The 19,086-nt window shown below is 42.7% G+C and overlaps 1 protein-coding gene across 1 annotated transcript in view; it reads right to left on the reverse strand.

Moving 5' to 3' along the window:
* Window positions 1-4,092: 4,092 nt before the first annotated feature.
* The window catches only part of aff3 (AF4/FMR2 family, member 3), a 263,454-nt gene continuing 248,460 nt past the window's right edge, over window positions 4,093-19,086 (reverse strand). Inside the window, exons 17-22 of the mRNA XM_007885859.2 lie at window positions 13,592-13,663; window positions 13,088-13,181; window positions 12,117-12,260; window positions 9,538-9,587; window positions 7,847-8,070; window positions 4,093-6,441 (exon numbers count right to left, since the gene is read on the reverse strand). Of these exons, the coding sequence (XP_007884050.2) occupies window positions 6,320-6,441; window positions 7,847-8,070; window positions 9,538-9,587; window positions 12,117-12,260; window positions 13,088-13,181; window positions 13,592-13,663 (706 nt within the window). The 3' untranslated portion in view covers window positions 4,093-6,319. The remainder of the gene's footprint in view (window positions 6,442-7,846; window positions 8,071-9,537; window positions 9,588-12,116; window positions 12,261-13,087; window positions 13,182-13,591; window positions 13,664-19,086) is intronic.

Here is a 19,086-nt window from a genome sequence, read left to right on the forward strand (position 1 = left end):
GCAATGTGTCAGGCATTTAATATTGTCCAAGGAAGCAATTACAGAGTTATGCAACTTTTGTCAGGCCCTAAACAAAACTAAGTAACCAGCACCAGCTGCTTAATCCAGGTCCTCATGTGAGGGGCCTTGGCAAACAGAAGTGCCCACTGTGAAGCCAATTCCACCTCCAGGTTGCTCAGCAATAGGTCAGCGTAATTTGGAGCCCTCTCTCCCTGCAGCTGCTTCCCATGTTTGCCACAAATCCATCTCACTGCTTTATCCTGTACTTTGCAAATGGGTCAGAGGAAGCCTCTCCCTGGGATGAGCACGAGCAGAGTGCCCTTTTCCTCTCCTCAGTGTGGTCCTTCAGGACAGTGTCCAAGCAAAAGTTGGTGTCCAAGCAACACTCAGGCTCTGATAAGAATCAACAATTGGGACTGGATCTTCCAATCAATACCCTCAATGTCTTCTCTTGAACCATGCAGAATCATGATTCCACACTTGGGGGCACCAGCACCATGCCTCACCAGCACCATGGCCCCGTGTTAAAGATGGCATGTGCAGAGCAATAGGTTCCTTGTTGAGTCCGCCAGCAGCATAATATTGTCCGCAAACAGAAGTGCCACAATCCTATCAGAAACTTTACAATACACATACTTCACAGTAGATCTTCTGAAGTGCTTCGAGACATCCCTCCGTCATGAAAGACACTATATTAAATATAAAGATTATTATTATTATTAATCAACAAGCGAAAGGTTTCCTTCTTATTCCAACCTGCTCCTAATCCCCCGTCCAGCCCATCCCATTATCGGCGGTCAGGCATTCAGCCTCTCTGTCCCCACCATTTGGAACTTCATCCCACATTCCCTTCGCCACGCTCCCTCCTTTGCCTCCAAGGCACTTCTCAAGACTCTCTTCGACCATGCCTTCAGTCACTCTCCTATCCCTACCCTCCCTGCCCTCCACCTCTGCTGATCCCAACCACCAACTTGGGTGCGGATCCCTAACTGTCCAGCGCCTTGGGTCATCCTCTCGATATGAAAAGCGTTATACAAATGTAATTTGTTGTTTTTGTTGTTTGCCACCGTAGAGTACAATCTGGCAGTGTCAATTCTATTACAATCGATTCCTCTATTCACAGGATTTAATATCCTTGTAGATTATTACCATCCACTTTTGATATTGTTATTACCGTGCAACTGGATCCACTAGAGCTGGATGAAAGTATTTCACCTGTGAAGGCATGAAGAAGATTTTGCACCATTAAATATGTTGAACGAAGCATGCAATGAAATTGCAGAAATCTATTGCAGAATAGGTGCAATAAAAAANTATGAAAACAAGATTCTTCATGTAATTCACAGAATGAATTTGGCAAATGGCTTTCAGAAGACATTATTATCAATGTTTTACACAACTTCTACAACTAGTATTCTGTTGGGAAAATTGTATAAAGCAAAATTGTATTTCACATCAAATACAAAATACAGTTATTATACCTTACAGTATATCCTATAAAATGCTTTGAGACGTCCTCTCGACGCGGAAGGCACTATAACAAATGTAAGGATTATTATTATAAAACTAAAATATTTATTCTCTGAAGAGATGGTGTCTCCTTTTTTTCAGTACCTTGAGTTATATTTTCTAGGGACGTCCTCCCGACGTGAAAGGCGCTATACAAATGTAATCTTGTGGTTGTTGTAGTTATCTGCATGACACAGCAATATGTTATCCGCTAAAAAAAAGGGGAGGAGGGGGTGGGGATGTCATGTGTCAGCTGATGATTGATGACATATTTAAAACACTGCAAGCCAAAGAGTATGGTTGTTTCCAGATGTACAAGTACAATGCTGCCAGATAGCCATTTATTCATTTGGTGAGTCCGTTAGTAAGCGTTTATTTCCCAAACCTTCATTTGTGGTTGGTAATATCTTTATATTTGATAAATTAATAAATTGTTTGATATATATATATTTGATAAATTGTTAGACATATATTAAAAGGGAAATTTCATTCTATTATATTATAAAAACAATGTTTGCTACAATTAGTGAATTAATTAGTGATGGATTTGTTTCTCCTTGAGTTGTTAAATTTAAGGTCAAGTACAGTAACATTTAATTAGATATATTGCAAGCTGCATGTTAAAAATGTGTTCCATTGGAATATTCACACTTCCATCTGGGTTGTGGTAGGTACCATATAACTCCTCAGTCTTGAAACATGTCTCAGAGCAAATCTTCTAGAGGTCTGCAAAATTTGAAATGGGATTGAAAAGTAAACCCAGAACAATACTTTAGGATGCACAAAGGAAATGGAACTAAAGGACACAGGTTTAGAGTGGCAAAGGGCAATTTCATGACAGACACTAGGAAATGTTTCTTTAGCCAGAGGATAATTAATGACTGGAACAAGTTACCAGGAAGGGTGGTTGAAGCCAAAACATTTTACCTATTTAAAAAAAAGCTTGATGCTGCAAAGGGAAGATGGTAGGGTGGTGTATTCTGGTTGGATGAGATCAAATGGATCGATGGACCTTCTTCATCAAAACCAATGTTTTTTTCACGGAAGCTTCCTGCTGCTTGTCTAGCTAGGACTTCCCTAACCATTGGGGCTTTGGCTTCTAGGATTAACAAGAGCTGAGTAAGAAGAATCACTTTTTCTCCAAGTCCTTCTGATGAGCCAGACTGGCTGGTCTATCATTAGCGGGGCCTGGAATAGTGCAGACCGGCCTGGCTCCTGCAAATTGCCACAGAGGATTGATTTGATTCTAACAACCTGTTGCCAAGTATGTCACCTTGTAGTCAAAGAGGCCCCATTTACCCCTCTCCCCCCAATCCCAAAGAGAGACCCCTTTCTGTTTTAGTCACCAGAAAGGCGAACATATCCTCTTGCCAAAAGAGAAGCTTCAGGAAACCCTCTGCTTGTTCCAAAATCAAGTAGAAAAATGCTTTTGCTGATACCGGTAGTGTCTGTAAAAAGATGGGAATAGTTATCATCTATTGTGAACTGCTTTCTCACAGGTGATTGCAGTAGTTTTGATCCTATAGTTCTGCTATGGAATCCTCTCTGGTAAAAAGTGTTATTGTGACAACAACTTGCATTTATATAGTGTCCATCATACAGGGTAGCGTCCCAGAGCGCTTGACAGTGCTGGAGCATGATGCTGAGCCAGGGGAAGGGTGACTGTAGACACGGTTGAAGAAGAAGGTCCATCAGGCACGACCTGAAGCTGGGGAAGGATGGGGCAAGGCTGAGGAATTTAGACACAGTGTTCTTGAGCTTCGGGATGTAGTGGCTGAAAGTGCAGCCACCAATGGTGGAACCCTCCGGAGGGCACAAGGGTCAAGCAGGAGGCCAGAGCCAATTGAACGAATAGTGGGTTGGGGAGTAAGCAGGTCAGAGAGGTAGGGAGGTGCCATGGACATAGTATGTAAAACAGTAGGCTTATTGATGTCTCCAATTTGTATTTACTTTTTGATATAAAAGTGCTTGTTGTTAAAAATCTTTAAGGCTTGTCCTATTACAATTGAGCAAGATTAACCTTGCACTATGTTTTCAGGATCACTATGGATCAATCAAGGAGCAAGAATCTGCAAGCATTTGGGCTCAAAATGAAAACACATTTTTTAAAATACAGAACTATCCATTTTCAGGTCAATGGGACCATATAATATATTTATACAATAATCTTCATTTTTAAATAGTACTGTACTGTAAAACCATTTAGAAGTCAGCTTAATACAAACAAAATACTTTAAACAAGAGTATGACTGACTTTAAGGCTTCAGTCACAATGTGCATGCATGTCTCAACCTTATTTACTATTACACAATGTCATTGCAAGTTATGGGACATTTGATTAATTAAGAGATATGCATAACCAGATGACATAGCACACTTCATCAAGAAAAATCACAAATTGTTGATGATCGTATGGAATACCTTAAAAATAATCTAATTTCAAATATAAGTTAAAATGCGTTAAACATTAGACAAGTTCATACATTAAATAATATTAAACTTAAGCAGAAAATGGTAGTTTGTAAGTAAATAATGCACTTTAATATTGTACCATTCCTTTTGAAGGAATAACAATGGAACATTTTCAAAATTAAGAATAACATAAATAAGAAATTCTGTGAAAACATATTTAATAGAGGAAAATGAAAACTGAGATGTCTTGTGTCTGAAAGTCATTTTAAAAATTGCCCAAGAGTAATGTTTTGCAAAAGAAACCTAAGCATTTCATAGATTTATTTTATTACAAAAATGCAAAGATCCCACATACAAATTGAGAGTGATGGAGCACATGTGATGCAGTGTTAGACATTAACCCTTTCTGCACGGCTAGTTTATGGTGCTTTTCGAATAGAAATTGTTCAATACCCTAAAATCTATGATAGCTGAAAACAGTTTAAGGCTTAGCATTTTATAGACAAAGTGGAGGAAGATCAAGGAACATAAAAATAATGCGCTTTTGTGAATAATGATCCTGATTTTCAAATATTTGCCTTTTCTGACAAATTGTCTTTTCATAATATTTCCAGCTCATGGCTTGCATATTATTTGCACATCATCAGAAGGCATGCCTGCCTAAGTGCTGAACTGCAACCAGTTTTCAGACAATTAACAATATGCAAATAGATGACTGTAGCAAAATAACAAGGAAGGTTAAATCCCAGCATACACATTGATTTTGGAAACACAGTACTTTTGACAGGACAGAAATAACATCTTAGCAGATATTTTAATTTGTGTTTGATTTTTGATCTCTGGCTGAGACCGAATTAAATGTCAAGATTAAATCCTGAAAATCTAGTAGTGATGTGGCCTATCCCTGAATACCACGTCTGAGGCTTCCGATTCACCAACTGTGTTACTCATTGAATGACTGCCTGTTGCACTACATCATAATTTTATGGTGGACAACAAATTTCTCACCTGAGGTTACTGTATATTGTTGCTCTTATAGGTATCTTTAAAATTGAAATAATACATAAAAAATCCTAAATTAATAAAAAGTTCAAAGAAGACAAGGCACAAAAAATTTACCTTTTCCCTTGGAGGATGTCTTTTCTCACTGGAGCAAATGAATGTGCAGGACCAGAAAAGACCATTACGGTCTGTTTTGCCAGTATCATTTCAAATATCATCTCCCTAATCCATCCAATATCCACCTATTCCCATTAAAAAAAAATTCCAATTCCTTCTTGAAATTGCCTGCATGATTTGCTTCCCTGTTTGTGTACCGGGGAACTTGCCATCAACTTCCAATGCTTTTGCCAGTCATGGACTAACATTTCTCTTCCTTTTGCCAAATACAGCTCTTGTAATTTCATTCACAGTGTGCCAATTGGCTTGCCCCCTGTAGTGCATCTGCAACTGTGCTGAAAACAAGAAATTTTGAGGACAGAATAGTTTCTGCAAAAGCACCTGACCCATGATAGAAAAGCTGGGGAAAACAAATGCACTTCTGAAAATAAGGCCCAAAATTCTACATTTAACCTGAAGAATCTTAACCTGGTTTCATTATGAAAAGATTACAAATGCTATCATATTTAATGTGTGAGGTGAGTTACAATGAGAAAGCTATCAACTAATGTTTGGACCTTAGAACACCCTTTTATTCTTTCTCAAAATAAAGTCAATACATTATTTACAACTGCTACACATGTTCTTATCAATATTCCTTAAATATCATGTCCGTTTTCGCAAATTAAATTCCCCATTATTTAACATCGTCGTCAGCCTGAAACTAACTGGCTTTTTGATTAATCATTTTAATCATATTTTATTTATTGCATTAGAATTGCATTTACTCTTTTTTACGTTGTGTGTGTGCAATATGCAGATTTACCATTGCGTTCACGTGACTTTGTAGTGTTGCATCAAAGGATGTAAACTGTAAAAAAGAGCAAAAACAAAACACCCCAAAAATGTGTTTGAAGTCTGCAATTGGAGGATTGTTTGCAAAGTGCCATGACAATCAGACTAAAATTCTTGTAACCCAAGGCTTGGATTATTTAGGAACTGCAAACTGATGTGATAGGACAGGTGTATATATTTTTAAACAGAGAGAGAGGAGGTGATAGAGCATGGATAGAGAGTAGGGAGCAAGAGTGCTGAAAATTGCACTGGTACTTTTTCAATCTGCTTGTTGATATATTTATAGACTGAAACACAACAATCTTTAATATTGAGGAACAACCAAATTTAAGGTTCGAAGTCCACTACAAAGATTGCTTTTAATATCATCAAAAGTAGAGGCAATGAGACCAGGTGTTCAACATTTTTGATTTGGAAGTCCATTTAAGCTGCTGAAGTGTAGTCACTACAACATGTGTGTACTAATTCGTATCCAGTGCAATCCTTGTTGAGTATAGCGGACAAGATGCGTCATACTGCTATGTAGTGTTACAGGTCCCATCATTATGTCAAGGTCATGAAAGAATTCTGCAAATAGAAGAAACTGATGTTAATTTGTAATATTACGTAGCATGAATATCAATATCAGAGCGCTACCATATCTGTGACTTTATAGTAAAAAAAATACAGCATAGCACTTGTCCATCTAGCTCACAGGGAGTTCCTGGTACCTGCCATTCACTCAGTGAGGGCTCGAACTTTCACTTGTCGGATATCAAATGAGCAACTAGCGACTATCTTCTGGGGCGGAGAGGAGGGAAGCAGGATCTCCTTTGAGCTCAACTGACTCCAAAATGACATGTTTGGGAACAGAATGTGAGAATCACATCTGTGATGATCTCAGTAGTCCAGTTCCTGAGCCAGGTGGGTCCGCAGTATTCCAGGGCACTGCTGATGGCAGCCCAGCCAGCCTGGCTCATCGGTATGATTTGGAAAGGCAATCCAATCACTGATAGGCAGGGAGTCATCCTACTCAGCTCCTCTTAACCCTGCAAGCCAAAGCCCTAAAGGGTTAGGGTGGTTCTAGCTGGTCAAGCAGTGGGAAAGCTTACAAGACGTTACTTTCGATGAAAGATTTGGCAGACTTGTGTGAATTATTGGTAAGTCCTGCATACAATTATGCTGCCTGCAAAATAGATTAGCCCATTGTGCTCATATTAGTGGGGTGCTCCTATGATCAAGCATGGGCTTTGGGTCACCATCAGTTTCAAATGTAAAAACAGACTGTGAAAAAATTACCTCAACAGTGGGTTGTGAGTTGTGAAAACCTTATGTCTTGTGCCTTGGGATATTCTCACATCCTACATAAGTGTAAATCTGGTGCAATATAAATGTAAATCTGTATTGTATTGTCCACAAAGTGAGGTTTACTTGTATTTAAATTTAAACATATAATCTGCCTAATGCTTTATAACTGCAGCGATTATGATAAAGCGACATAACGGCAACTCAAGGAAGCCAAAACAAGTTGGACAAATCCACCTTTCTAATTTTTGTCCATTATTCACACGGTCATATTCTCAATGTCAGTCCATTCATTTAAAGAGTGGACCAATTATAAATTACCATTGGGGATGAAAAGGCGTTTTTCAGGAAAATTGTAGTGTTATTCATGTCTTTCTGCTGAATAAATCTCCAGCAGTGAACAGATGCATGTCATCTTGACTCGTAAGACTTTGGGTCCAGTCAATTTTGAGCTGAGATCTCATGAAATAGAGTAAAGTAAGTGAGGTTCCCTGCTGGAGAAGAGTTTACGCCGGGAGATGCTTTTTCCAGCGGCATGATACCACAAACACTACTGCTTTCCGAAGAAGTGCTTTTTCAACCTTACAATTAGATTTTTCCAGTTTCAATCAACACTTCAGACAGGCTGGCAGAAAAGCATCAACGACATGGCTGAAAGTACTCTCTGCTATCTGTGACTGACCAGTACCTTTGTTCTCCTTGGCCAGCTTATCAGCCATCTCCCAATAGTCGTAACTGTAGAGAATGCTATTGGTGATGTTTACATGGTTAGCAGCCAACTGATGGATACGGTGCGGAATGTTAATGGTTGAGGAAGGAGATGATGCAGTGGTACTGGAACTGCTCCCATGGGATCCGACTGAACTAACTGGGGAAGGTGAAGGTGACATCGGTGAAGATGTTCCAATGTTCCTACAAAGGTAAATAGGAGATCAAGTTGAGAAAAANTACACAAAGAACGCTGCCAGATTTTCTGAGGAATACATAGTTTGTTTTTGATAAAATAAAATTCATCTCCTCACAGGCCCCACGACGCCTTCAGACATCAGAGTGGAATAATCCTCTCAACCACCTCCCCCCAAAGGTATTCACATTAATACAATGAGGTCAGACCACTACTGCAAATAATACAGTATGTATAACTGATCTTGTTGTAGACATTAAAATAAAATAAGGCTAAGTTTGCAGATGATCCCAGTGACTTGGGACATCCTCCTGACGTGAAAGGTGCTACACAAATGTCATTTTCGGTTGATCTACAGGAAAGCATATTATAATAATCATAATAATAATCGTAGCATGTTATATAGCACTCATCATGGCACCATGATATCTCAAAGCGCTTCAAAACTTTTCACTGTGAAATGTTGCGACTGTGTATTTGTAGGTGAATAGGGCAACCAATTTGCCCATAGCAACATTCCACATCCAGGAAGTGAACAATCAATATTAACTGTTTGGCAACATGTCTGTGGTGGGAATATCAGATTGTCTGGGGGAAAAAGATCAAATTCAGAAATGTTTATAGACAAAGCAACTAGGTAGACTAAATGAATCATGAATGAAGTATCTCTCTCAGTGACTTCCCCACCAGTTGTAGCATGCACATTACTTACTCAGGCTGACTGATATCCCACATGTGTATATGATTTTAATTGGGATTGAGAAAGTAAATTTAGAATATTACCTTTTGATGTGCTGAGACAGCAGAACAAGAGGACACAGATTTAAGATGGCAAAGGGCAGTTGCAAGACAGACACCAGGTTTCTTAATCCAAAGGGTAATTAATAACTGGAATGTGTGGGTACCCAGGAAGGGTGTTCAGGTCAGGATGCTGAGTTCACTTATAAAACAGCTTGAGGTTGTAATATGATTGTAGACTGGTTTATAGGATATCATTAAATAGGCCAAAGGGCCTTCTTCATCCAAGCTTCTCTTGTGATCTCTTTGCTTGTGATGTATTTAGTCTTCTCAACATGATTGCATTGGGAGTGTCAGCCTGCACCATATTTGGGAGATTCATTTTCCCTCTATTCAAAGTGTGAACTTGACAATATGCGGGTTCAGAAAGACTCTACTTTATTGGTAGCAAACCCACTATGGATGGGTCATGTCTAGAGAATGAGGAGCGAGATGATGAAGCTACCCATGATTTTAGTTGCTTCCAAATTCTCTTTTCTGAAGGGGTGGTGAAGGACAACAGTAAGAACCCGCAGCCACAGCATTTATTGTTAGATATAGCATATGCTGACAATGCAAGTCAAGCTAGGAGGGAAAGCATCAAATTGACAGTACAATAGAGAGCAGTGTTATTTTTACTTCCATGAAATTTTGAAATCTGTCCCTTTTAGGTTAAGCGAAAGAAAAATCATACTTACTTCCCACTGGCACCCCATGGGGATGACGCCTGACCAGTTTTAGAAGATCCCTGTAAAATAAAAATAAATCTATTTTAGACAACAAACACAACATTTTCTAGAGAGTTACTTTCACTCACAAGAACGTTTTTATTTCTCATGTAAAAATAAATTGCTTTGAAGGAAGTGATGTAGCAGGTGCATCCTGCACATAGCATGCCGGGCAGTATGCATCAGTGACATCAGTGGTGGCCTGATGATCTGGAAGTTGGACATTTTTTCTTGCTTTGTTTGCTTTGCCCCGAAACTCTGGAATTCGCTCCCTCAATCCCTCAACCTTGCCCCCTCCCTCCCCACTTTCAAATCGTGCCTGAAAACCTTTCTTTTTGATGGTGGTTATGGTCCCCCTGGCTCGGGGTTGTACTTCGCCATTGTCAAGCGCTCCGGGACGCTACCCCGCGTGAAGGGCGCTATATAAATGCAAGCTTTTGTTGTTATTGTAGTCGTAGATATTGAGCACAAATTACTGCATTATTGTGGGTTAACTTGTTTAGTACCCATTATAATTTTGCAACACATTGGTGTTGAATCACTTTAACATTTATTGTTTTTAGTTAATAGTTTACTTCTGATTTTCATGTACTTTCTGTTTCTAAACAGTACTAAGTTCCATTTTTTTTCATCACTTGTCATCATTCATTTGCTTTTTCTGGCAGTGTCATTGAAGTCAGCATTTTCAGATATGACAAGGCAGCAGAACAAGAGAGCACAAGTTCAAGGTTGCAAAAAGCAACTTCAAGTCAGACACCAGGAAGTATTTCTTTACCTAGATGGTAATTAACAATTAACAACTGGACTGAAATGACCAGAAAGGAACATTAATAATAATAATTCTTGTATTTGATATAACGCCTCATCATGTTGTTGAGACATTTCAAAGAACTTCACAGGATATACTATAAAGTGGAATGACTGTGTATTTTGTGGACAAAATGCAGCAGCCCATTTGGGCACAGCAATATCCCTCAAACAGTCGTGGATTGAGTGACCAAATTATTCTTTTTTTTTGGAAGGATTATTACCCTCAGAAAAGTGATCCTCCAATCAACTAACAAGCGGGTTCCTACTTACTCCTACGTGTGGAGTAAGAAAACTTGCCTAAGGTTTCACTCTGCCCGGAAGTCGAACCTGGGTCCTCTCGTTTCCTAGGTGAGTGCTCTAACCAGTATGTTACAAGACTCCAAATTGGGGCTTGGAATTGGACTCTTTTAAGATACAACTCCATGCAGCAATGGGCTATTGGTACGATGGCCATTCTGGAAGTATGAGATCAAATGGATTGAAAGGTCTTCTTCATCTGAAAGTTTCTTGTGCTCCGGTGAAGCACCAGAACTCAAGCTCATTTTTTTACTTCCTCTAGTCCGAGACACCAAAGCTAATTTTAGCACATAATGCCTAAGACCAGCTGGATAAGAATAAACTAGAGATTGAACCAGGAACCTTCTGGCTTTGTGTGGTTAGCTTTCATACTGGATGATTACTTTATCAACTGGATCATTGGAGGAAACTGTTTTGCATTTGAATACGGAGAAATATTATGAAAATACTCTGCTTTCGGTGATGAATGAAGATTTTCAGGTAAATTGTGGCGAAGGGATTCTAATTTAATAAATTATACTTAAAGTATTGCATTTGGGTACACTGTGAAAATCTATCTCTTAGGATAAAATTAGAGTTTATGAATCTTATGCAGTCTCCTCACAAAAACTCAGACACAAACCTGCAAAATTGCTTCCCTATGTTCAACTAAGAATCATAAGATTTCCCACAGCTAAGAAATCAATCGGAAATGGGCAAATATGCCAAAGTTTATTCCTGTTTATATTTGAAGAACCCTATTGATTACCAATCTTTTTATTCACATTACACAAAATACTGTAGATGCTGGAAATCTGAAACAAAATCAGACGTTGCTGGGAACACTTAGAGGGTCAGGCAGCATCTATGGAGAAAGGAAAGTGAATCAATGTTTCGGGTCCATGACCCTTCATCAGAACTGGGGCATGTTGGGAAGGAGAGGTTTTTTTCAGGACTAAAAGAGAGTGGGGAGGTAGGGCAAGGAAGAGAAAGGAGAAAATGGGGTAGAGGACAGGGGATGATGAGTTAAAGAAGTGGTAATGATGCAAAAGGAGGGATTTGCAACAAAACGGGAAAAGAGGTATTAATAATGCAACCTTCTCCCCCTCTTCTGTGACTATTACCACATCATTTGGGTCCCAGACACACCTTTTCTCTCCCTGGTCTCCCCGTTTTGCATTATTAACACCTCTTTTCCCCTGCTACTCATGTTAGACAGTTGTCGTTTGATTACGTCCATGGCACCATACCTTCATTGAGCTTCATTTTTCCTTCACTTGCACAGTGATTTCACTTGATGTGCCACGCAGCACTTTCACAGATGGAAACAAGTAAAAAGGAGCGAGATAACATCCATTCATTGTATATCCCAGAACTCTGTGATCCAGTGGTCACAAAATCTGTGATAAAATCTGCTACACAAATTTCCTATCATTCTCACGTCAAAGATTTTAAAGAAATACCTTTTTCTGTTTAAAACTGCAGCAATGCCGGGTGTGTGCCTGAGCTTTCAATTTCGGTGGTGGGTGACTGCAGTACTGCTGCCCATACAGTTCCTTCTGGTGTGCATGTGCAATGCTGTTGTTTAGTACTTCTTTTCTGTTGCACTGGGATGAAAGAGCATAGAGATAGGAGTAGTAATAATAATAATGTTAACGTGAACAGAAGTGCTTTCTTAATTGCCAGAGAGGGGAAAAATATGTGTAACAATTAAAATTTCAAATTGCCACTGCACAAAGGCAGCATTTTATGTGTCAGCTGGCAATCATATCACATTAATAACAATTAGAAGTATTAATAATAATAATCCTTGCATTTGATTTAGCGCCTTATCGTGTCTTCGAGATGTCTCAAAGCCCTGCATAGTAAAGTGACTTGACTATACTTTGTGGGCGAAATGTTCTTATTGTTTGTATTCTGAATCTTTTGCTGAATAACTCTTCCACTGGTTCCAGAAAACAAATTATTTAGAATGATAACAATTAAACCATTTTCATTTAAGTAAGGAATACATTCCTGCATGACTTTTTTTTAATGCAGAATTTGAGGGCCCTGTAACTATTTTAAACAAAATAATGGCTGCTCAGGAATGAATTTCAGCTGCCTAGGCATTGCTCAGTGGATTTAAATTTGTGTTTACACGTTGGCATGTGACCAATTCAGGACCACACACATATTTGTGATTCATCCCTCACCATCCTTTGTTTTTTTTAAAAAATCCCATATATCAAACATTCCAGGAACATGATTATAATCCTTTATTTGGAGAAATGTCAAGTCAGAATTGAAGTTATGTTCTGAAAGCAAATAAACACGTAAATTGAAGAAATAACATGCTGAATTATATTTGATGATGCCAAAAGCTCTTTCTACAGAGTCTCAACCTGTGTTTTTAAAGTAATAAAACACAATAGAAAAGTGATTAAATATTTACCTTGAAATAGTCAATAAGTGCTTTGGAATATTTAACAGCATTGTCCCTTTTAAGTCTGAACATCCTCCAATAAAGGAGAGCCAAACAGCGGTAACTAGATAAATCAAAAGAGAACATGTTAAAGAACCTGCGCAGATTTCCATATAATATATACTAATAATGCTACATTTAACGAGTTAATAACAACTAGAAAATAAATCTATTCACTTCTATGTGTTTAAGAATACTTGTGTTTAATCCAAAACTGTTTAAACTTTTGGATTGACAAGTTTTTTTTGAAGGTATTGTACTAAAAAATTACCAAAATCAATTTAAAAATAAAATAGAAAGACACAAATGATTTAAGTGATTAACTAAAATAATTGATATTTTGCCTTATCATGTCAAAATGCTTCACAGCATTTTTCCTTAAAATGTAGGGAAAATAAAATAAAGGAAAATATTTATGTCACGGGATTTATACTATTCCCAGCCGCCAATAATTTAGAAATTCTGCACACTCACCACAAAGCAGCTAGCTGTTTGTCTGATAGAGTTGCCGTTGGACCTGAATGAGCCTTTAGTCTCATAGCGTACCTTTAAACAAAACCCAAATCAAAACAGTAGATTAATAAAATAGTAAAGTAATGCAATTTACATTCCATCAGGGTAAACTCATGGGAGCTGCTGTATTTAAGTGCAAATGTAGTCTCCGAGTGAGATTACAGTCACTTTACATGAAGTAATCATACTGGAGGCCAACAAACATCATACTGGAAGCCAACAATAACACTAAAATCCTATTCTCCACTGCCCACCACCTCCTCTGTGCGCCCCCTCAAGCACTCTCAATCTTCACATTTACAACAACAACAACAACAACGACAAGATTCCATTTATTGGGCGCCTTTCACGTCGGGAGGACGTCCCAAGGCGCTGTACAGTTGGGTCAGGACCCGAGCAGGGGGGAAATGGTGAGGGGAGGGAAGGAAGGGAGCGAGGAGGGGGTAGAGAGTCGAGAGGGGAGCTGAAGGCACTTCAAGCCTTCCTTTTCTTAAAAAAATTCTTCCTCCATCAAATATCCAAGCAAACTTTGTCCAGCAGTGCCCGTTGGATAAGTATTAGGGAATTCTTATGGGCTACTTTTCTACCTAGTCCAGAGACACCTGACAATCCAGTACACTGAGGATGTGATCATATAAATGAACAAAATCCAGAAATGATCCAACATCCTATTACATGTAAAGTTTTGAAAAATATTCCTTGCATTTGATATAACACTTCTGTGGAAGAGAAAGGTCTTGAGACCGGCCTTGAAGGAGGAAAGGGAGGAGGCAGCGAAGGCACTGGGGGATAGAGTTCCAGAGTCTAGGGGCTGAGAGGCGGAAGGCCCGGCCACTGATGGTAGGGCGGTTGGGGCGGGGGATGTGGAGCAGACCGGAGTCAGAGGAACGGAGGGTACAGGTAGGTAGGGGGATAGTAGGTCGGAGAGGTAAGAGGGAGCAAGGCCGTGAATGGCCTTGTAGGTGAGGATGAGGATCTTGAATTCGATCCTCTGGGGGATGGGGAGCCAGTGGAGGCGAGCGAGGGTGGGAGTGATGTGGTCCCGAAGCCTGGTGCGGGACAGTACATGAGCTGCAGAGTTCTGAATGACCTGCAGCTTGTGGAGGGAGGTGCCGGGAAGGCCGGCGAGGAGAGAGTTTTCATAGTCCAGCCTTGATGTGATAAAGACGTGGACCAGAGTTTCAGCAGCGTGAGGGGTGAGGTAGTGCCATAGTCTGGCGATGTTCCGGAGGTGATGGAAGGCGGTGCCAGTTGTGGTGCGGATATGAGGGAGAAAGGACAGCTCAGGGTCGAACAGAACCCGAGGTTCCTGACTGGCTTTGAGAGGTGGAGAGTGCAGCCTTGGATGCTGATGCTGTCAGCGCCTGAGGTGCGGAGGCGCTGACGTGAGCCAATCAGGAGGGCCTCAGTTTTGCGCATGTTGAGCTGAAGAAAGTTGTCTCTCGTCCAGGACTCGATGTCGGACAGGCAGGCTGTCAGGACATCGGTGGTCGTGGAGTTGAGGGTAGAGGAGGAAAGGTAGAGTTGGGTGTCATCCGCATACATGTGGAAGTTAACCCCATGTCTGCGGATGATGTCACCAAGGAGGAGCATATAGAGGGTGAAGAGGAGGGGACCGAGGACAGAGCCCTGAGGGACACCGCACGAGACAGTGCGGGGGCTGGAGGAAAAAACATTCGTGGAGACAAAGTGAAGACGGTGGGAGAGGTACGACCTAAACCACTCAAGGACAGGGCTTTGAAGGTTTAGGTGGGAGGACAAGTGGTGGAGGAGGTGGTCGACCATATCGAATGCTGCCGATAGGTCGAGGAGGACGAGGAGGCAGAGGGAGCCCTGGTCACAGATGGTCAGGATGTCATTGGTGACCTTGACCAGGGCAGTTTCTGTGCTATGGGCAGCACGGAAACCCGACTGAAGGGGTTCGAGTAATGAATGGTTGGAGAGGAAAGAGCGCAGCTGGGAGGCGACAACTCGTTCCAGGACCTTGGACAGGAAGGGGAGGTTGGAGATGGGCCGGTAGCTTGATAGCTGCGACGCATCAAGGGAGGGTTTTTTTAAGGTGGGAGTGATGGTGGCAGTTTTTAAGGGAATGGGAACAGAGCCAGAGGAGAGGGACAGGTTGACGATGTCTGTGATATGTGGGGCAAGGAGGTGGAGCTGGGAGATAAGGAGTGGAGTGGGGATGGGGTCAAGGGAGCAGGTGGTGGTTTCAGGGATAGGATGAGTTTGGTGACAGGGTGGGGAAACGGGTACGAAAGTGTGTAGGGGAGGATGGGTAGGAGTCGGAGTGTGGGAGGGAAGGGGTGGGGGTGGGTGGATGTTGGAGGGGAAGTGACCGCGGAGCGAATTCCCTTGATTTGGATTCAAGGAAATCCAGCATCTCCTCGCAGTGAAGGTTGGAGGAGATGACCTGCGCGGGGTGGCGGGGGGACGGAGGAGTTGGGATGTGGTGAGAACAGTAGCCTGGGGTTGTCCTTCGCCTCCAGGATTATCCTGGAGTAGAAGGACGATTTGGCCGAGGCTAGAGTGGAGCGGTAGATTTTGAGGAGGTCCAGCCAGATTTGTCGGTGGACCGTTAGGCCAGATTTGACCCAGGTGCGTTCAGCGGCCCGCACCTGGCTCTTCAGTGAGCGGAGGTGGGTGGTGAACCAGGGAGAGGAGCGAGAGTAGGAGACAGTACGGGAGGTGATGGAGGCAAGAGTGTCAAGTGTTTAGGAGAGGGTGTTGTGGAGGAGGGTGAGAGCAGAAGAGGGGTCAGTGAGGGTTGAAGGCCAGAGGGAGAGGAGTTCAGAGGACTCCAAGGCAGCGGTTAGGGATTGAGGGGGTAACTTCTTCCAGGGGCGGTAGAAGATGGTGGTGGGTCTGGTGGAGGTGGGGAGGGGGGTGGAGGTGGTGAAGGAGATGAAGTGGTGGTCGTAGACGGCCTTGTCGGTGATAGTGACATCCGAGACACTGAGGCCCCGGGTGATCACCAAGTCGAGTGGGTGGCCGTGACTGTGAGTGGGGGAGTTGATGTGGAGGGAGAGGTTGAGCGAGGAAAGCAGGGAAGAGAAATCTGAGGAGATTGAGCAGGAGGGGGTGAAGTGCAGGTTAAAGTCGCCCAGGATGATGAGGCGATCAGAGCAGAGGCAGAGAGATGTGAGAAGTGTCGAGATATCAGAGATAAAGGTGAGAGAGATTTTAGGGGGCCGGTAGAGGAGGAGGATTTTAAGTGAGAGGAAGGAGGGGTGGGAGAGGGTGAGGTGCTCAAAAGAGGGGAAAGAGTCAGAGGAGTAGGGGATAGGGCAAGTGGTGTCCTTGAGATAAGGGCAACACCACCACCACGGCGGTTGGGGCGAGGGATGTGGTGGGAGGTGTAGCCGGGTGGTGTGGCCTCCGTGAGGGGGAAGGTGTCGCCTGGGGTGAGCCAGGTTTCCATTAAGGCCATGATATCAACGTTCTCATCAAGGATCTAATGCCAAGTGCGAAGAGGTCATGGACATTCTTACCTCTAAAATTGACAACATCCACTTGGCAGCTTTATCCCTCTGCCCCATGTCGCCTACCACCATCCCCATTCTGTCTCCCTCACCCACCGCGCCCTCAGCTCCTACCATGGCCCCCATCCTACATACATTTGCCCCCATCTCTCCTTCCTCCCTCTCAACCATCATCACCACAATAGAACCCACCACCTGCTGCCTCGACCCCCTCCCCATTCAACTGCTGATCACTCAGCTCCCCCTCCTCTGCACACTGCTGGCAAACATTATTAACCAGTCTCTCTCCTCAGGATCAGTTCCACTCGTCCTCAAAACCGTGGTCATCATCCTCCTCCTTAAAAAACCTACCCTTGATCCCTCCAACCTCAGCCACTACCACCCTATCTCAAACCTGCCCTTCCTTGCCAAAGCTCTGGAACGAGTTGTTGCCAACCAACTTTGTGCACACCTCTCCTTCCACACCCTACTCGAACCCCGCCAGTCTGATTCTGCCCTGCCCACGGTACAGAGACAGCACTCGTGAAGGTCACAAACGATATCCTCTCTATCTGTGACCAGGGCTCTCTCTGCCTTCTCGTCCCTTCCACCGCATTTGACATAGTCGATCATGCCATCCTCCTCCACTGCCTCTCCTCCATCATCCACCTCAGTGGGATCGCACTCGCTTGGTTCGAGTCCTACCTTACAAACCGCCAGCACTACATTTCTGCAAATGGCTTTTCTTCATGCTTCCACCCGGTCACCTGCAGGGTACCCCAAGGCTCCATCCTTGGTCCCCTCCTCTTCCTCATCTATATGCTTCCTCTCGTTGATATCATCCGCAGACACGGGGTTAACTTCCACATGTATGTGGATGATACTCAACTCTACTTTTCCACCTCCAGCTGCAACCCCCAGTCCCCTGATGTTCTATCAGATTGTCTGTTGGACATCAGGAGCTGGATGAGTGCAAATTTCCTGCAATTAAATGTCAACAAGACGGATGCCATACTCTTTGGCTCCCGTCTTCTGTCCCACGGTTCTGACCTCCTCAACCTACCCGACCTGTCCTTAAAACCCTCTGAACCCGTGTGCAACTTAGGCATAAGGTTCGATTCCCTTGATATCCTTCCTCCTCCACATCGGGTCCCCGACCAGCACCGGTTTCTTCCATTTCCGCCACATTGCCCATCTCCGACAATACCTCACCCAAAAGCTGCCGAAACCCTTGTCCATGCCTTTGTCACCCCTCAGCTGGACTACTCTAACTCCCTCCTCGCCGGCCTCCCCTCCTCCACTATTCACAAAATTCAGCTCATTCAAAACTCCGCCGCCCGCATTGTCACCCGCACCAAACTTCGTACCCCGATTACTCCAGTCCTTGCCAAACTCCACTAGCTCCCTGTCACAGAGCAGATGACTTCAAGATCCTCACTCTAGTGTTTAAATGCTTTCATTCCTTGGCACCCCCCTATCTCTCAAGTCCTCTCTCCCCACAGCAATACCCGCTGCCTCCGATCTACTGGGTCCGGCCTCCTCCGCGTCCCTCGAATTCTCCGCTTCACCATTGGCGGCTGTGCCTTCAACCACTACGCCCCGAAACTTTGGAACTCCCTCCCTCAACCCCTTTGCCTCGTCCCCTCCTTCCCCATCTTCAGGTCACGCCTGAAGACCTTGCTTTTCGACCGCGCCTACGTTTACCTTCCCCCTCCCCCTGGCTCGGCCTTGGGCTCCGCCATTGTTAAATGCTCAGAGACGCTGCTCAGTGTGGTGGGCGTTATATAAATGCAAGTTGTTGTTGCTGCTGTTGTTATGTCCAAAAACATTACACTTTTGTCAGAAAGGTAACAAACTCTTTTGGTAATTGTGGTTTTTGTGAAATGCCAGTTATTTTCCTGCAAAGATCAAGGCTCAGTCCACTAACAAATTATCTTTTTAAAACTGTTTTAATTTGTTACTTCATTGATTCTGCAATCAACACCTGGATAGAAACTC

This window comes from Callorhinchus milii, unplaced genomic scaffold, assembly GCF_018977255.1.
Source record: "Callorhinchus milii isolate IMCB2004 unplaced genomic scaffold, IMCB_Cmil_1.0 Scaffold4, whole genome shotgun sequence".
Classification (NCBI taxonomy): domain Eukaryota; kingdom Metazoa; phylum Chordata; class Chondrichthyes; order Chimaeriformes; family Callorhinchidae; genus Callorhinchus; species Callorhinchus milii.